The sequence below is a fragment of the Drosophila biarmipes genome, chromosome 3R, assembly GCF_025231255.1.
Source record: "Drosophila biarmipes strain raj3 chromosome 3R, RU_DBia_V1.1, whole genome shotgun sequence".
NCBI lineage: Eukaryota > Metazoa > Arthropoda > Insecta > Diptera > Drosophilidae > Drosophila > Drosophila biarmipes.
In genome coordinates this window covers 12,734,188-12,751,561 of record NC_066616.1, presented here as the reverse complement: position 1 = coordinate 12,751,561, position 17,374 = coordinate 12,734,188, and the positions used below count along the sequence as shown (strand labels likewise).

Sequence of the window (17,374 nt, the reverse complement as noted above, 5' to 3'; positions counted from 1 at the left end):
TATGAGCTGCGAAATCCGATTTGGTGACGAAATACATTTTTAAACATTCATTCGGGAATTTTCTCCTTTCAAGGTTTTCCAGTCAATTGAAAAAGCCTTTTAATTCAAGTTAATAGATATAGAAATGCATTTCTAAACGAGACATGTCTGATAAAAAGAACACATAGTTTCGCGTTAAAAACAACAGAGCTGTCCGCACATAATTAAGTGCCAGTCATAAGTACACAAATTTAGATTAGCCACTAGAAAGTAAACAAATGCCGCTGATAAAACAGTTTTATAGGCAAAACCGCAAGATAAAGAAATTAGGTTTAGTTTCTGTTCCTTCTTATAAGCAGGCCATCTCTTTCCCCCGCTTATCGCTGATATTTAAACGCGCGCTTCTCACCACGATCACACAGTCGTCGACGATCCAGTGTTGAGCAAGGTGTGGTGTGCGAGGCTATCTGCCGTGGTGAATTGGGCTACAGCTGATGGGAGATCTTTGTTTGGACAAACAACTTAATTGATTGCTTATCAACCGGCGAAATTCCCACTTATAGATTTCAGAATGAGCACCGCCAAGTGGGAGAACAATGAGGAGATTAAGATCTTCCGCGAATACCTTCGCATACCAACAGTGCATCCAAATGTGGATTACAGTGAGTTTTCAAGCAGATTCTTATATCTTTATGGGGCTGCGACAAGGCGCCCGATCTTTATGACCTTGCTATAAAATGTGGCTGCTATTTATAGCCGCCTGCACGGAATTCTTGAAGCGTCAGGCCGCCACCTTGGACCTGCCCGTGGAGGTTGTCTATCCGGTGAACGAGCAGAATCCCGTGGTGGTGCTCAAATGGCTGGGATCCCAGCCGGAACTGCCCTCCATCATCCTCAATTCGCACACGGATGTGGTGCCCGTCTTCGCCGACAAGTGGACTCATGGTCCCTTCAGCGCGGATCTGGATGCAGAGGGTCGCATCTTCGCCAGGGGATCCCAGGACATGAAGTGCGTGGGCACCCAATATCTGGGAGCAGTGCGAGCCCTCAAGGCCTCTGGCTATCAGCCCAAGAGGACCATTTACCTGACCTTTGTGCCGGACGAGGAGGTGGGCGGCCACCTGGGCATGCGGGAGCTGGTGAAGAGCGACTACTTCAAGAAGCTCAACGTGGGATTCAGCTTCGACGAGGGCATCTCCAGCGCGGACGAGACCTACGCCGTGTACTACGCCGAGAGGACTTTGTGGCGTAAGTAAAAAAGGAACCTTTTATTTTATAAGATATTAAGATCAAAAGAACTATTTTGAAAATCATACAATTCTTCGTTTTCCCGTTTATTTCGATTTAAGTTAGTTTATACTTGATTTATTCCCCCAGATCTCCGCTTAAAGTTCAGTGGAACTGCCGGACACGGATCCCTGCTGTTGCCCAATACCGCTGGGGAGAAGCTCAACTATGTGGTGGGCAAACTGATGGAGTTCCGCAAATCCCAAGTGCAGAAACTGGCCGAAGACTCTTCCCTTGAAATTGGCGATGTGACCACCGTGAATCTCACCCAACTGAGGGGCGGAGTGCAGAGCAACGTGGTTCCCCCGCTGCTGGAGGCCGTTTTTGATATCCGCATTGCCGTCACCGTGGACATCCCAGCTTTTGAGAAGCAGATTCGCGACTGGTGCGAGGAGGCTGGCGGCGGCATCGAGCTGGAGTTCGAGATGAAGAACCCCTTTGTGGAGCCAACAAAGATTGACTCGTCGAATGCCTACTGGCTGGCCTTCAAGAAGGCTCTCGATGACCTGTAAGGACAAGGCGCTCTAGCTAAAGGCATTGCTCTAAAATCCTTCCTTTCATTCTTTTAGTGGCCTCAAGACACGGGTTCGAGTTTTCCCCGGCGCCACGGACAGCCGCTATGTCCGCTATGCAGGCATTCCGGCTCTCGGTTTTTCGCCCATCAACAACACTCCCATCCTGCTGCACGACCACGATGAATTCCTGAAAGCCGACACATATTTGCATGGCATTGAGGTCTACAAGAAGCTCATTCCCGCCGTTGCCGATGCTTAATAAGCCCATACCAGCTTTAATATAATTAAATATTGCATTTATACACACAATTATTTATGCAGGCCAATAAATATCTATTAAAACAAGTCAACTTTTTCTATTTAATATAAATTAATTAAACAGATAGAGATGACCGATTGTGCAATGTTAATGAATACTGGTAAACAAAACAAAATCACATTCTATTTTTGCAAATTTGTGGCCGTTTGTGTTAGAGTAAATAGCTTTCATAGTTTCCGAGAACTCAGCGTTTATACGGACGGACAGACATACGGACAGGCGTGGTGGTGAGAGATCCCGATTAAGAATATATGCATACTTTATAACGTTGGAAACGATTTCTTCTACCTGTAACAGTAACAGGCATAAAGAGTAATCAATAAGTGGATATTTAACTTTTTATAGATAAACGATGCTGAGCCTCCGTGCGCGGGAAAATAAAGAAAGCAAACTACTGATCTCTCTTATCATAGTTTGTAAACGAGCTGCTTATATACACCTACTTTCCTTGACTAATTCTCAAAATAAATCAAAATAGGTTTCTTAAGGAGTGGATGTTCTTAAATGTTCAGTAGGAAATAAAGCATTTAAAAGGCCACAATGTACTTTAAACCCATTTTTATCTGTGGTTCATGACTCTCTAATTTGACCCAAAATTTCGGTTGGGGCTCAAAGAATTACATTTTATACACACAAGCATGGCTCTAATTTTCAAGAACGTCTCCCATATAATTGTATATTAATGCCAGATTTCTCTGGGTGTAGAGTCAACAGCTGATAAAGCCATTCAGACTTAAAAGCAAACATCGTCGAGGATTACAAGTCAGTCTCTTTACAGCCACGAGCCATTCAACTCACAATGAGCACTTGCCCAGAACAATGGAAAAACGATGTGGAAATTAAAATTTTCCAGGAGTATTTACGCATTCCCACGGTGCATCCTGATGTAGACTATAGTGAGGACTGGTATAATACGCTTTAGACTTCATTTAGAATTCTGGTTTTCCTTTCAGCTGCATGCGTGGAGTTCCTAAAGCGGCAGGCTGGCAGCCTGGGCCTACCGGTGGACGTGGTGCATCCTGCCGTGCCATCCAAGCCGGTGGTGGTTATGAAGTGGCTGGGGAAGAGTCCCGAACTGCCAGCCATTATTTTGAACTCTCACATGGACGTGGTTCCCGTGTTCCCCGAGAAGTGGGCCCATGACCCCTTTGGTGCCCACATGGACGAACAAGGGCGGATTTATGCAAGGGGCGCGCAGGACATGAAGTCCGTGGGTTGCCAGTATATGGCTGCAGTCCGTGGCCTAAAATCGAGTGGCTATCAGCCCAAAAGGACTGTCTATCTGACTTTTGTGCCCGATGAGGAAACTGGCGGCGACTTGGGCATGGCCGAGCTTGTGAAGGGGGATTACTTCAAAGCCATGAATGTGGGTTTCAGCCTGGACGAGGGCATCGCCAGTGAAGATGAGTCTTATGCTGTCTTCTATGCCGAGCGCACACTCTGGCGTGAGTTGTTTTTTTAATAAGGTGAAAGCATTACTGATGAATACCTTATATTCATAGATCTCCGATTAAAGATCAGTGGCAAATCGGGGCATGGATCGCTGCTGCACACGAACACGGCTGGCGAGAAGTTACAGTATGTGCTGGATAAGCTGATGAACTTTCGGGAAACCCAGGTCAAGCTACTGGCCAAAGACCCTTCCTTGGATGACGGCGATGTGACCGCTTTGAATCTCACCAAACTAGAGGGAGGAACCCAAAGCAATGTGGTTCCCCCCTTGATAGAAGCCACTTTCGATGTTCGCATCGCCATCACCCAAGACGCGGATGCCCTGGAGAAGCAGATTCGCGACTGGTGCGACGAGGCTGGAGGCGGGGTGGAACTGGATTTCATCTTAAAATGTCCCTCTGTGGAGACCAAGATAGACGCCTCCAATCCATACTGGTTGGGCTTTAAAAAGGGATTGGATGAACTGTAAGGTTAACGTTATGATAGAGTTTTCCTTTCTATTGCTGTTATTTTTTCAGAGGTTTGATCACCCATACAAGGGTTTTCCCCGGTGCCACCGACAGCTACTACCTCCGGCGAGTTGGGATTCCCGCTCTGGGATTTTCGCCGATCAACAACACCCCCGTGCTGCTGCACAATCACGATGAGTACTTGCGGGCCGACACCTACCTGAATGGAATTCAGATGTACAGGAAGCTTATCCCGGCAATTGCTGATTCATAAAACACTAAATACTCCGGTGATTCAAAAGTGGAAATCAATATGCTTCGATTGGCCTTATCTTTAATGAGTAATGTATTCGAGCGATGAGTGTAGGGCAGAAATTAAATGAATAAATGTTGTGATTACTTGAAATCATATCTAAAATAGAACAAATAAGAGCCAAACACTGATAGTAAACATTTCTGTGAAGATTAATTTGTCATGGACTTTGTCCCAAGTTATATCTAATAAATACAGCTCGTCACTATTGTAGATCAAATTTGGCAAAGCTTGCAATAAATTGTGCGTCGTCTTTTTTGCTTGCATATTTTATATAATTTGCTGAGAGTATCTGTTCTATGAATACCCTTGCTGAAGAATAAGTAATCCTAATCATAGTCATCTTATAAACCTTGCTATCTGTCATACGTTCAATGGGCTTAAAACATATATATTTTCGTACAATTACAAATTTAATGTTTTAGAGAATTTGACTGTATTTCATTGTTACATTTTTAATATTTGTAAAATCTACAAGGGTTCCATTCAATTTTGGTTTTTATTATATTTTATCTAACCTCATTGTAATAAAAAGTTAACCACAGCCCTTAAGGGTATATAAACATCGGTTAGTATTGTTTATTTGAACTATATCGAATTGGGCTACTGTTTGCTATCAGACATTTGTTTTGGGAGAGTTATGTACAAGAATTTGAGCTGTTATCACTTTGGTAACCGCTAGCGGTTGATAACGTACTCATTATTTGATAATAATTAAAAACCAAGGCCATAAAATCGAAAATCACCAGTACGAAAAATGTGTATAAGCTCATTTCCCGCCAGGTTGCGCACATTCGAGTTTGGTAACTCGTGGGGAGTACATCGAAGATCACAAAATGAGCACGGAAAAGTGGGAGGACAACGAGGAAATCAAAATATTCCGGGAATATTTGCGTATAGCAACGGTGCAGCCAGATGTGGACTACAGTAAGGCTTCTCCAAGGGATTCTTAAAATCATTGGTTATTAAGATTTCAACTTGTAGCTGAGTGCGTGGAGTTCCTGAAGCGCCAGGCCCACAGCCTGGACCTGCCAGTTGATGTCATACATCCCGTGGAGGCCAAACCCGTGGTGATCATCAAGTGGCTGGGAACCGAACCGGAACTGCCCTCCATTGTGCTGAACTCGCACATGGATGTGGTACCCGTTTTCCGTGACAAGTGGACCCACGATCCCTTCGCAGCCAACATAGACGAGGAGGGCAGGATCTTTGCCAGGGGCGCGCAGGACATGAAATCGGTGGGCACTGGATACCTGGGTGCCATTCGCCTGCTCAAGGCCAGTGGGGTCCAGCCCAAGCGCAACGTCTTTGTGACCTTTGTGCCCGATGAGGAGATCGGTGGGGCCCTGGGAATGCAGGAGTTCGTAAAGACCGAATACTTCAGCAACATGAACGTGGGCTTCAGTCTCGACGAGGGCGGCCCCAGCGAAATTGACCTGTTCTACGTGTTCTACGCCGAACGCATGCGATGGGGTGAGTAGTCCCAGGTCCTACATCATACGGAGCCCTGAAATATATACTTTTTCCAGGACTCAAACTGAACTTCAGTGGAACCTCCGGACACGGCTCCATGCTGCTGCCCAGTACTGCCGGTGTGAAACTGAACTACGTGCTGAACAAGCTGACGGAGTTCCGCGAATCGCAGGTCCAGCGGTTGGCCAGGGATCAGACCATTAACATCGGCGATGTGACCACCATCAATCTCACCCAGCTGAGCGGAGGAGTCCAGAGCAACGTGGTACCCCCTCATTTCGAGGCTGTGTTCGACATGCGCCTGTCCATCACCCTAGATGTTGAGGCCTTCGAAAAGCAGATCCACGATTGGTGCGAGGAGGCCGGTGGCGGCATTGAGATCTCCTTCGACGAGAAGGAGCCCTATGTGGCACCCACCAAGATCGACGACTCCAACCCCTTCTGGCTGGCCTTCAAAGCTGCAACCGATGAACTGTAAGTTTGAGTGTGGTGCTTCATAAAGCCGAATTATAATATTGGACTATTACAGTGGCCTGAAGATCTACCCCATTGTGTGCCCCGGTGCCACCGACAGCAGGAATATTCGGGCCAAGGGCATCCCTGCCTTGGGATTCTCCCCCATTAAGAACACCTCCATGCGCCTCCACGATCACGACGAGTACTTGGGAGCCGAAACCTATTTGAAGGGCATTCAAATATACGAGAAAATTTTGGGCAACCTAGCCAAAGTCTGAAAAACTATTCGAAATACCGCCTGCGAACCTTATCATATAAAGATTGATGATTTTGTTATAAGTTGATACAAAAATTCCCGCCTTTCCTATCTTATCTGCCCCGAATTAAACGGATATATTCACAAAGAGATATCAGCTTGTAACTTAAAAAAAGCAAGTTGCTGTTCTTGCGACAACCGGTAGATAAAATATATCTATCGTTATAGATAGCAAGCTGGAAACCTAGGAAGCCCATTAAAGCCCAAATAATCAGTTGATTAGTTTAGAAGGAAGGCCATCAATCACAGCTCAAAACTCGTCATACTTTTTGAAATAGATCTTTTCTTTTTATTGCTCAGAATTGGTTTATTAAAAAACATGATAGAGTTGTTTGGCTAAACTAAGCATCACCGAAATTCACTTAGTTCAAGTTCCTTCAAAATAAAAAAACTCAATATTTATATGAAATTCGGCATGCCTTTTTATTTAAGTGAATACTAGGCCATAAAAGTAAAAGCTCAGAGATAAAACGTATCAAACATTTTTCCATTTGGAGGACTGATATTTTTTATTGTAACAGATGAGGTCTTTTTGCTGATAAGACACCCCCGACCGTATTTGATAAACATTTAAAAGCCCTGACCATAAACATTAAAGCAAACAGTGCGCATATAAAACCAGGCAGAATTTCCGATGCAACTCAGTTGCTGTGCATCCCCAGCAGAAGTAGTTTCAACATGGGTTTGGAAAAGTGGGAAAACAATGAGGAAATCAAAATTTTTCGGGAGTACCTGCGTATACCCACCGTTCACCCCGATGTTGACTACAGTAAGGTTTACTTAAATCGCTAAAGATTTCATATTCTAGACACTTTTAACCTTTAGCCGAATGTGTCGAGTTCCTCAAGCGCCAGGCCAGCTCCTTGAATCTTCCCGTGGATGTCGTTTATCCAGCTGTACAAACAAAGCCCGTGGTGATCATCAAGTGGCTCGGAAGTCAGCCGGAGCTGCCCTCTATTGTACTGAACTCCCACACGGATGTGGTTCCCGTGTTCCGTGACAAGTGGACCCACGATCCCTTCGCCGCCGATATAGATGAGGAGGGCAGGATCTTTGCACGGGGCACTCAGGACATGAAATCGGTTGGCACCCAGTATCTAGGAGCTATTCGACTGCTCAAGGCCAGTGGCTTCCAGCCCAAGAGGACTTTGTACGTGACCTTCGTGCCGGACGAAGAGATTGGCGGCCAGTTGGGCATGGCGGAGTTCGTTAAAACGGACTACTACAAGCATATGAATGTGGGATTCAGCCTGGACGAAGGAGCCACCAGCGAAAGAGATGTGCACCATTTGTTCTTCGCCGAACGTTTGCGATGGGGTAAGAGCCTCCAGAGAGCTAGATAGCAAACGGAGTCAACTTCCTCATTTGCAGGACTCAAATTGCACGTTAGTGGAACATCTGGCCACGGATCGCTTCTGCTGCCCAACACCGCCGGCGTGAAACTGAACTATGTGCTGAATAAACTCACGAAGTTCCGGAGCTCGCAGGTGGAGACTCTGGCGAGGGACTCCAGTCTCAGCGTCGGCGATGTGACCACCGTGAATCTCACTCAGCTAAGCGGTGGAGTCCAGAGCAATGTGGTTCCTCCGCACTTCGAGGCGGTCTTTGACATGCGCATTGCCATCACCGTGGATGTGGTTGCCTTCGAGAAACAGATTCGCGACTGGTGCGAGGAAGCGGGAGGCGGCATCGAAATCGATTTCTTCCGGAAGGAACCCTATATAGGACCCACCAAGCTGGACAGCTCGAACCCCTACTGGTTAGCTTTCAAAGCCGCCATCGATGAACTGTAAGTGCTTAGATACTATATTGGCTCGGTTTTGTTATTAAAGTCCCCCGATCTTTCAGCGGATTGAAGGTCCATCCAATAGTCTGCCCTGGCGCCACTGATAGCCGTTTTATTCGCGAAAAGGGGACGCCTGCAATTGGATTTTCACCCATTACAAACACCACCATGCGTCTCCATGACCATGACGAGTTTCTACAGGCTGATGTGTATCTCAAAGGCATTGAAGTGTACAAGAAGATTATTCGCAATCTGGCTGAAGTCTCACAAACTGATAAGCAATGATCCCTATTATCAGATTAAATAGGGTCGAATGTTTGTGGCTCTTATCTTATCAAATGTAATCACAGATTTTACTACATCTTTACATTATAGATGACAAGATATAACTCTTACTATTTACATAAAGGAAAATTAAATAGTTTTTTTGTTTCCAATTTAATAATTATATTTTTAAGTCTTTGCAAGCTCCTATAGACAATAAACAATTGTGTCGCACTTTAAAAAGAACGACTACTTTTTGATAAACACTTTATTATCATAAGCACATAAGATAAACACACGATCTCAAAGTATAAATAGCCAGAAGGTGCAAAAATCCACTCATTCTCAGAGAAGCACTCTGGCTTTTTGTATTTAATTCTTTCAAAATGAGTGCCGGCAAATGGGAGAACAATGAGGAAATTCAAATATTCCAGGAATACTTGCGTATTCCATCAGTACATCCGGATATTGATTACAGTAAGTATAATTAGGAATTAAATATTTCAAGATAACTTTTAATTTTTATTTGTAGATTCTTGCGTGGAGTTTATCAAGCGTCAGGCTGAATCCCTCAAACTTCCCGTGGAAGTAGTTTATCCAGCTGTTAAGTCCAAGCCCGTGGTGATTATCAAGTGGCTGGGAAAAGAGCCGGAGCTTCCCACAATCATCCTCAACTCGCACATGGATGTGGTTCCCGTGTTTCCGGAGATGTGGACTCATGAACCCTTTTCCGCGGACATAGATGAGGAGGGAAGGATCTTTGCGCGGGGCACCCAGGACATGAAATCTGTGGGCACCCAGTATCTAGGAGCTATTCGACTGCTCAAGGCCAGTGGCTTCCAGCCCAAGAGGACTTTGTACGTGACCTTCGTGCCGGACGAAGAGATTGGCGGCCAGTTGGGCATGGCGGAGTTCGTTAAAACGGACTACTACAAGCATATGAATGTGGGATTCAGCCTGGACGAAGGAGCCACCAGCGAAAGAGATGTGCACCATTTGTTCTTCGCCGAACGTTTGCGATGGGGTAAGAGCCTCCAGAGAGCTAGATAGCAAACGGAGTCAACTTCCTCATTTGCAGGACTCAAATTGCACGTTAGTGGAACATCTGGCCACGGATCGCTTCTGCTGCCCAACACCGCCGGCGTGAAACTGAACTATGTGCTGAATAAACTCACGAAGTTCCGGAGCTCGCAGGTGGAGACTCTGGCGAGGGACTCCAGTCTCAGCGTCGGCGATGTGACCACCGTGAATCTCACTCAGCTAAGCGGTGGAGTCCAGAGCAATGTGGTTCCTCCGCACTTCGAGGCGGTCTTTGACATGCGCATTGCCATCACCGTGGATGTGGTTGCCTTCGAGAAACAGATTCGCGACTGGTGCGAGGAAGCGGGAGGCGGCATCGAAATCGATTTCTTCCGGAAGGAACCCTATATAGGACCCACCAAGCTGGACAGCTCGAACCCCTACTGGTTAGCTTTCAAAGCCGCCATCGATGAACTGTAAGTGCTTAGATACTATATTGGCTCGGTTTTGTTATTAAAGTCCCCCGATCTTTCAGCGGATTGAAGGTCCATCCAATAGTCTGCCCTGGCGCCACTGATAGCCGTTTTATTCGCGAAAAGGGGACGCCTGCAATTGGATTTTCACCCATTACAAACACCACCATGCGTCTCCATGACCATGACGAGTTTCTACAGGCTGATGTGTATCTCAAAGGCATTGAAGTGTACAAGAAGATTATTCGCAATCTGGCTGAAGTCTCACAAACTGATAAGCAATGATCCCTATTATCAGATTAAATAGGGTCGAATGTTTGTGGCTCTTATCTTATCAAATGTAATCACAGATTTTACTACATCTTTACATTATAGATGACAAGATATAACTCTTACTATTTACATAAAGGAAAATTAAATAGTTTTTTTGTTTCCAATTTAATAATTATATTTTTAAGTCTTTGCAAGCTCCTATAGACAATAAACAATTGTGTCGCACTTTAAAAAGAACGACTACTTTTTGATAAACACTTTATTATCATAAGCACATAAGATAAACACACGATCTCAAAGTATAAATAGCCAGAAGGTGCAAAAATCCACTCATTCTCAGAGAAGCACTCTGGCTTTTTGTATTTAATTCTTTCAAAATGAGTGCCGGCAAATGGGAGAACAATGAGGAAATTCAAATATTCCAGGAATACTTGCGTATTCCATCAGTACATCCGGATATTGATTACAGTAAGTATAATTAGGAATTAAATATTTCAAGATAACTTTTAATTTTTATTTGTAGATTCTTGCGTGGAGTTTATCAAGCGTCAGGCTGAATCCCTCAAACTTCCCGTGGAAGTAGTTTATCCAGCTGTTAAGTCCAAGCCCGTGGTGATTATCAAGTGGCTGGGAAAAGAGCCGGAGCTTCCCACAATCATCCTCAACTCGCACATGGATGTGGTTCCCGTGTTTCCGGAGATGTGGACTCATGAACCCTTTTCCGCGGACATAGATGAGGAGGGAAGGATCTTTGCGCGGGGCACCCAGGACATGAAATCTGTGGGCACCCAGTATCTAGGAGCTATTCGCCTTCTGAAGGCTGCTGGTTTTCAGCCGAAACGAACTGTTTACGTGACCTTTGTGCCCGACGAGGAGATTGGAGGTGCTCTTGGTATGGAAGCGTTCGTTAAGACCGACTTTTATAAGCAAATGAATGTTGGATTCAGCTTGGACGAAGGAGGCACTAGTGCCAGTGATGTCCATCATTTGTTCTACGCCGAGCGTATTCGATGGGGTGAGTTTTAAGTCTTAAGATAATTTCCATTAGTAAATTAAAACTTCTTTTTTTCTGCAGTTTTGCATCTGAAATTTGGTGGAACTGCGGGCCATGGCTCCCTATTGCTGCCAGATACCGCAGGAGTAAAGCTTAACTACGTGCTAAACAAGCTGTCAGAGTTCCGGGACTCGCAAATCCAACGACTGAAAAACGACCAGAGCATCAACATCGGGGATGTGACCACCGTGAATCTCACCCAGTTGAGTGGTGGAGTGCAGAGCAATGTGGTTCCACCGCTCCTTGAGGCCATCTTCGATATGCGCCTGTCCATCACCCTGGATTTGGTTGCCTTTGAGCAGCAAATCCGCAAGTGGTGCGAGGAGGCAGGAGGTGGCATCAAGATTGAGTTCCCCCAGAAGGAGGCCTATGTGGCACCCACCAAACTGGATGATTCCAATCCCTATTGGCTAGCCTTAAGTGCTGCTTTTGATGAACTGTAAGTAATAGTGGGTTATCCAGAATTTATAATATTTTTCGTTTTTCTTAGTGGCTTGAAAGTCAAACCGATTGTGTGCTTCGGAGTCACCGATTGCCGTTTTATTCGACAGCAGGGTACCCCAGCAATTGGGTTCTCGCCCATCATAAATACTCCTGTACTGATCCACGATCATGATGAGTTTTTAAAGGCTGAAGATTACCTAAACGGCATAGAAGTTTACAAGAAGATAATTCGTAATCTTACTGAAGTCTAGTCAATGTCTTCCCTATAAATAGGACTGCACTGATTTGCGTATCTTATCTTAAGTGGGTAGATCTTTGCGATACATCATTTAAAAGGCAATATAAGGCTTGCTCACATACAAAGATTATACAAAGATAAATGTTTAATGACAACAAAGTGCGATCAGAGCAATTTGTTTAGCTTAACACCAAGATGAAATTTGAGTAGATAAGAAAGTATGGGGTTTAGATTTATAAAAAAAAAACTAGATTAAATCAAATCAACTTCTGCATACTGTTTACAATACCTAAGTGACTTGTGAGGAAGTTGAAATGAAGCAGGGAAGTTAAGACTTATTACTGAGGACATGTACGTGTGCTTCTGTCTAGACGGAGGTGCGTTTCAATAAAAATCAACTAAATAAACTTTCCGGGGTAAGTACCAACTACTAAGCATTTAAGTTTATAATTTAAAAATTCTCCTTGCTTTATTTCCTCAGTAATAAAACCTAATTTGCGATGAACTAATGGAATTTCGCAATATCTAAGGTAAGCCAGACTTGGCCCTTACAGCACAGAGCACATAAAGCTCAGAATGTCGAATGACCTGGGGCAGCGGATAGTCGGTTTATGCGACAACTGAGGATAGTGGCCCTGGGGTCCTTGTGCACCAACTCCACAACAGGGGGTCGCCTATCTTCAGGGCTCCTTTTTGTCCTGCGACGAACTCATTTCGGCTTTGGCCAGTGCCTGTGCATCGCGTTCGCCCATTTGCCAATTTACCCGGCGGACGGAGGGCTGTCATCGATGTGACAGCAGAGTGCAGCGAGTTGGCGAGACAGTGCTGCCAAGCGGACGAGACAGGTGGGAGTGAGTTTTGTCAGTTAGTCAAACAAAATAAATTTTAGGGCCCGCCACCGCCGGCGAGCTGTGGAGGGTCGGGGAGCGAGGCTTCGGGGGTCAGGGGTTAAGTTGAACTGCTGCATGTCAGTCCCTGCAAATTGTCAGTTGGGCAGCACTTCGGAATGTCTGACATGTGAGTGGTGCCAAGGGCAATAAATTATGCTGGGGCCGCAGAATGAATAATGGCTACGTGCCCTCAAAGGGACCCCCTGCATCCCAGGGCCCCCTTTTGGCCATTTGTGTCCAGGGCTCTGCAACTGTGACCCGTGCGTGCCGATTAGACATGTTAATGCATGTGTCAGGCAATGAAATATGTATTGATGGCGGTCCTGGGAGAGAGATCCCTTGTCCTTTGTGCGGCCTGGAATTATGACAATTTATCAGGCGAATGTCAGTTGGCAAGGGTGCCGGCTTTGGGGTGGTGCATTTCAAATGCTTTCCGCGCAATTAACACTGACCATTAGTGGCGCCAGTTTGGCATAATGAGTGCAGTCCAGTGCAGTCGCCGAACGAGGTCCAGCCCCTTAACGCCCTCGTTACCGCTGGCAACTTAATGCATATCATTTTTAGTTTTAATGAGCTGGTGGCAGTTGGCAGCACAGCTCGCTCACCTCTTTGCCTTCCGCCCGGTTGTCTGGTCCTCGCAGAGTGCACTTAATGCAGCAAGTTTCTGCAGCCCACCTGCCTCGAGCCCCCTTGAAAGCAAGTTCTGGGCTCTGGGCGCCGAGTTTTGGGTTCCAGCTCCTGGGTTTCCAGGCTCTCGCTTCCCTTTTTCACGGCGCTCTGCTTTGCATTTTAAATTTCACCCATAATGTGTGTGTCCTCGGCGAGCGGTGGGGCGATGGGGGAAAAGTTTGGCAACTTTTACATTTCAATTTTAATTTCTTTGCCCCACACTCGATGCAAACTTTAAGCCGAACCTGAGCAAATTCTTAATGGCCCACTCACACTAATTAGGGCCTCCAGAAGTTTGAGCGCCTTTAAAGACTCTTCGTTTTTCTTAAACTCCTTGCAAGGAGCTCCGCATTTGCATTTGGCAGCAGCCTCGATTTTTACTGCCGTCCGAAGTTTATGACGAATAATAAAACCCAACAATCACAATGAAAAACTCGTTCCTAATTAAATTCAATTTACTTGTGACTGCTGCGGCTCGATGTCCTGAAATGGCTCCTTAAGGCTCACAACATTATGGCCGTGCAATTAAAATCCAAGATTAAACGAGCTTAGGCTTGTATCTGTGTGGGCTTCTCCTTTTTAGTACAATTGCGGTCGAAAGGGGGTAGCTTCTTATTTATTTTATTGCTAGCTCTTTAAAATACTAAAAAATTAAATTATTTCGTTATACTATACGTTTTTAAATGCCCAAAAATATCACTATTTCAGTAATATATTTATCCGTATTTTCATTTATGCTAATGGTGAGATTATAGAACGTTGCGAAAAATGTCATTAATATATTTAAACAAATATAAGCTACATAATCGTGTTATTAGCCAACAGGTACCCAGTTTATTCGATTTATAACACCCCTTTTTATAATGGAATTAAAAATTTAGAAATGTGTCATTAGTCCAGTCTTTACAATTAATACTACTTTAAATAATGTTGACAAGTTAATGATTTCATTATTGGGCAATATATTCAAGCTTGTTGGAATATTAACACCTTTACAAAAAGATATTAATACACTTTAAAAATAATCGGCCTATATCTAACCCTTCTTGCAATGGGTATATTAAGAGAAAATGGTGAGAATTTCACATTCAGGAAGCCTATTATTTCGACCTCAGCTGTGCGGGCATATCCTAGGCACAAGTGCAGTACGTCGCACATATATTCGGCTGGGGACAGCAAAGTGTTTTTATGCGACACAAAGGCAATTGCCGCCGCCTTGTTTTCTAATGTGGCCGCAGCTGCACAGTGGGCCGCGCAGGTGACCAGGCGACAGCAGGTTTTATCCGTTGCCACATGAAAATTAATTTATAAAAAATTAAGAAAAAAGGAGAAAGACTGGAAAAAAGGCTCCGAAGCACGCAGAGTGGAGGTTAATATGCCGTAGATCAAAGTCAGCCGCGGATGAGATCCCATTTGCCACTCCGCCCCACGTCCTGCCAGTGTGCAGAGCCAGGAAGCTCCCGTCGCTGGGATAATAAACGTGGGTTAGAGCCACGTCCTGTGGCAGCAGCAGCTGACTGAAAAGACTGAAAAGTGTCATTAAGGCGCGGGCACGCCCACACGCACTCACACGCTTAATAAAGTCAATTGAAGTCTCCATGGCGCTGGTGTGTGTGTGCGCGGCAAATAATTTATTTTGTCGTTAAGCTTAACTCCAGCCATTGCGGAAAAAAGAGAGGCAAACTAATTAACTTGTTTAGCGCCAAAGCTGCGCAATTTCTACGCTCGCAGCTTAAGCTTAAGCGCCACTGCCGCCCAACTAATGAGCTCCTGTGTGCCACATAGCCGGAGCAGTATCCCCGGTTATAGCGCTATATATTTGGCATAGTGTGCGGGTTGTGCGGGTGCGACATTAGGGGCGAGTCCCCGCAAAATTCTTCTAAAAAGTTGCGCCTGATTAAGCCCTTGCGGCCAACGGGTGAGCGAGGGGTCTTGGAAATGGGTTGCAAATGGCTCTTGGGAGCCAGCTTCTAGTTTCACAGTCCTTTCTGGCATAATTCCGAAATCCACTTGTAGAAATTTATTAAACCGTGTAGGCTGGCAGAAATGGAGTTTGGCGACTCAATAGATTAACATTTATGTTCTTGTTTTGAGCTATCCCAACTATGAACTAACATCCAAAATTCAAAAATTCTTGGCAAAGTAATTTTAAAACATTTTGGAAACTATTAAAAGTCTATAAATTTAACAAATTATATTTTTCTTCAGGTGAATAAAATTGAATTAACCTATTAACTTGTGCAGATAAGTACCCCGCCTTAATGGCTCGGGGTTTAAGCTCAGAGCAGAAAGTCTGTGCCGCTGATATATTTATCCGAGAGGACTGGGGTAAAACAAGAAAAATCATTAAAAGAAAGAAACACTGTGTCTGTTTGTACTTGCTCCCCGTCAAATGGATCTTCGAATGGCGGAATTTCGACTGCAGCTTTCTTTCGCTGCCGCTGCCGCTGCCGCCGCGCAAACTTTATTGCATACGCCAGGGCGCAATATGAGACCGAGGCGGAAATGGCGTGGCAAGGCGGGCCAAAAGAGGCAGGATCTGAGGCAGAGGCAGCCGAAACAGCTCGGGACATGCAAAAGCAGTGCAAACTTGGCTTTCTCCCCGCCCGCCCCCGCCGCGCATCAACGCTTCGCGACTTGGCGTCGTCTGTGTGGGCCAGCAATTGCAATTTCATTTCCGTTCCCTGGCATTTTATTCCCTTTTTTGGCCGTGCCCGTGTATTTGCAGTCGCCGTTCCGTTTATTTTCGAGAAATAAGTATACAAGTATTTTCGGCTGCTGTCCCAGCTCCAGCTCCTGTTTTTGTTTTGTGTTTTTTGGCTGTTGCACAGGCTTTCGCGCAGATACGGCGGAATTCTTGCATAAACTTTTTGCCGAGTCGGTATCTAATTGAAACGGAGCAAAGGAATGCAGTTTCTGAGGGGGAGTGCGGTGGTCTCCACACGGCAACAAAGTGCAACAGGAAGCGGCCAGGGTGGCAGCTGCAATTGAATTTGCCACGAAAATGCAAAATGAAGCTGGGTCAAAATTTAATTTTCTCTTCCTGCACGATTGGAGTGTGTTTTTCTGTTTCCAAAGCAAACAAAAATCGCCTCGAGCTCGGCTTTCTGCCAGCAGAAAGTCAATCAACTGAGATTCTCGGCTGGGCTGTCAAAGTTTAGACCTGTTTTTCCACTTGTCATTGTCTGTTTCCGGCTTTCTAAGGCTCCTCGGGTCGGCTAATTGCAACTTGAATGGAAAACTTTTGGCCGCCTTTGTCCCCATTCAGACAGGCTTCATTTTTATACCCGTTTCACTTACAGTGTTTGCCCTGGCCCCCCGAAGGCAGTTCGTCATTGGCAAACGCTGCGTATACGCAATATTATTTTTACAACTGTCAGCCCGGAAAAACTTTGCCAAGAGCCAACTTTTGGAGCGAGTACAAACTTTCGTTGACAATTTGTCAGGGATTTTTGACTATTTCTCAGGGACTCGGGACTTGGCATCCGGGACTCAATGCTGACTTTGCGGCGGAGACAATTTTCTGAATTTGATAACTGGCGGAAAAACTTTCGCCCGAGCTTTTAGTTTTTTAAGAACATAATATCCGCACTTGGCCTCAATTTTTGCCGTTCACGTACCGCCTAATTGCATAATTTGTATGCAGGATTTTGCGGCTGACTGCAATTTCGGTGGAATAAAAAGTTTTATGCTCTCGTCCTTAG

The 17,374-nt window shown here is 45.2% G+C and overlaps 7 protein-coding genes across 8 annotated transcripts in view; 6 read left to right on the top strand and 1 right to left on the bottom strand.

Moving 5' to 3' along the window:
• LOC108031451 (proteoglycan Cow) overlaps positions 1-17,374 on the bottom strand; it is a 46,858-nt gene that overhangs the window by 21,707 nt on the left and 7,777 nt on the right. The window lies entirely within an intron of this gene.
• On the top strand, positions 397-2,126 carry LOC108031456 (aminoacylase-1). Its single transcript, XM_017104891.3, has 5 exons — positions 397-427; positions 543-641; positions 736-1,227; positions 1,357-1,774; positions 1,836-2,126. Exons 2-5 carry the CDS (start codon positions 551-553, stop codon positions 2,038-2,040), a joined length of 1,206 nt encoding a protein of 401 aa, XP_016960380.1. The 5' UTR covers positions 397-427; positions 543-550; the 3' UTR covers positions 2,041-2,126.
• LOC108031453 (aminoacylase-1) lies at positions 2,854-4,580 on the top strand. The gene is made up of 4 exons (XM_017104888.3): positions 2,854-2,996; positions 3,054-3,545; positions 3,603-4,017; positions 4,071-4,580. The coding sequence occupies exons 1-4, from the start codon at positions 2,900-2,902 to the stop codon at positions 4,273-4,275; spliced, it is 1,209 nt and encodes a 402-aa protein (XP_016960377.1). The 5' UTR covers positions 2,854-2,899; the 3' UTR covers positions 4,276-4,580.
• Positions 5,095-6,651, top strand: LOC108031455 (aminoacylase-1A). The gene is made up of 4 exons (XM_017104890.2): positions 5,095-5,241; positions 5,299-5,787; positions 5,844-6,261; positions 6,317-6,651. The coding sequence occupies exons 1-4, from the start codon at positions 5,151-5,153 to the stop codon at positions 6,519-6,521; spliced, it is 1,203 nt and encodes a 400-aa protein (XP_016960379.1). The 5' UTR covers positions 5,095-5,150; the 3' UTR covers positions 6,522-6,651.
• On the top strand, positions 7,193-8,855 carry LOC108031452 (aminoacylase-1). Its single transcript, XM_017104887.3, has 4 exons — positions 7,193-7,328; positions 7,385-7,876; positions 7,931-8,348; positions 8,408-8,855. Exons 1-4 carry the CDS (start codon positions 7,238-7,240, stop codon positions 8,628-8,630), a joined length of 1,224 nt encoding a protein of 407 aa, XP_016960376.1. The 5' UTR covers positions 7,193-7,237; the 3' UTR covers positions 8,631-8,855.
• LOC122819126 (aminoacylase-1A) lies at positions 8,942-10,612 on the top strand. The gene is made up of 4 exons (XM_044095503.2): positions 8,942-9,086; positions 9,142-9,633; positions 9,688-10,105; positions 10,165-10,612. The coding sequence occupies exons 1-4, from the start codon at positions 8,996-8,998 to the stop codon at positions 10,385-10,387; spliced, it is 1,224 nt and encodes a 407-aa protein (XP_043951438.1). The 5' UTR covers positions 8,942-8,995; the 3' UTR covers positions 10,388-10,612.
• Positions 10,697-12,399, top strand: LOC108031454 (aminoacylase-1). Its single transcript, XM_017104889.3, has 4 exons — positions 10,697-10,843; positions 10,899-11,390; positions 11,451-11,868; positions 11,920-12,399. Exons 1-4 carry the CDS (start codon positions 10,753-10,755, stop codon positions 12,122-12,124), a joined length of 1,206 nt encoding a protein of 401 aa, XP_016960378.1. The 5' UTR covers positions 10,697-10,752; the 3' UTR covers positions 12,125-12,399.

Bases quoted from the DNA above. Each gene is read 5' to 3' on its own strand.
- LOC108031456 (XM_017104891.3), top strand. From the start codon at position 551: ATGAGCACCGCCAAGTGGGAGAACAATGAGGAGATTAAGATCTTCCGC. The intron at 642-735 runs GTGAGTTTTCAA...TGCTATTTATAG, and splicing joins GCATCCAAATGTGGATTACA to CCGCCTGCACGGAATTCTTG. The intron at 1,228-1,356 runs GTAAGTAAAAAA...TTATTCCCCCAG, and splicing joins CGCCGAGAGGACTTTGTGGC to ATCTCCGCTTAAAGTTCAGT.
- LOC108031453 (XM_017104888.3), top strand. From the start codon at position 2,900: ATGAGCACTTGCCCAGAACAATGGAAAAACGATGTGGAAATTAAAATT. The intron at 2,997-3,053 runs GTGAGGACTGGT...TTTTCCTTTCAG, and splicing joins GCATCCTGATGTAGACTATA to CTGCATGCGTGGAGTTCCTA. The intron at 4,018-4,070 runs GTAAGGTTAACG...TTATTTTTTCAG, and splicing joins AAAAAGGGATTGGATGAACT to AGGTTTGATCACCCATACAA.
- LOC108031455 (XM_017104890.2), top strand. From the start codon at position 5,151: ATGAGCACGGAAAAGTGGGAGGACAACGAGGAAATCAAAATATTCCGG. The intron at 5,242-5,298 runs GTAAGGCTTCTC...TTCAACTTGTAG, and splicing joins GCAGCCAGATGTGGACTACA to CTGAGTGCGTGGAGTTCCTG. The intron at 6,262-6,316 runs GTAAGTTTGAGT...GGACTATTACAG, and splicing joins AAAGCTGCAACCGATGAACT to TGGCCTGAAGATCTACCCCA.
- LOC108031452 (XM_017104887.3), top strand. From the start codon at position 7,238: ATGGGTTTGGAAAAGTGGGAAAACAATGAGGAAATCAAAATTTTTCGG. The intron at 7,329-7,384 runs GTAAGGTTTACT...TTTAACCTTTAG, and splicing joins TCACCCCGATGTTGACTACA to CCGAATGTGTCGAGTTCCTC. The intron at 7,877-7,930 runs GTAAGAGCCTCC...CCTCATTTGCAG, and splicing joins CGCCGAACGTTTGCGATGGG to GACTCAAATTGCACGTTAGT.
- LOC122819126 (XM_044095503.2), top strand. From the start codon at position 8,996: ATGAGTGCCGGCAAATGGGAGAACAATGAGGAAATTCAAATATTCCAG. The intron at 9,087-9,141 runs GTAAGTATAATT...TTTTATTTGTAG, and splicing joins ACATCCGGATATTGATTACA to ATTCTTGCGTGGAGTTTATC. The intron at 10,106-10,164 runs GTAAGTGCTTAG...CCGATCTTTCAG, and splicing joins AAAGCCGCCATCGATGAACT to CGGATTGAAGGTCCATCCAA.
- LOC108031454 (XM_017104889.3), top strand. From the start codon at position 10,753: ATGAGTGCCGGCAAATGGGAGAACAATGAGGAAATTCAAATATTCCAG. The intron at 10,844-10,898 runs GTAAGTATAATT...TTTTATTTGTAG, and splicing joins ACATCCGGATATTGATTACA to ATTCTTGCGTGGAGTTTATC. The intron at 11,391-11,450 runs GTGAGTTTTAAG...TTTTTTCTGCAG, and splicing joins CGCCGAGCGTATTCGATGGG to TTTTGCATCTGAAATTTGGT.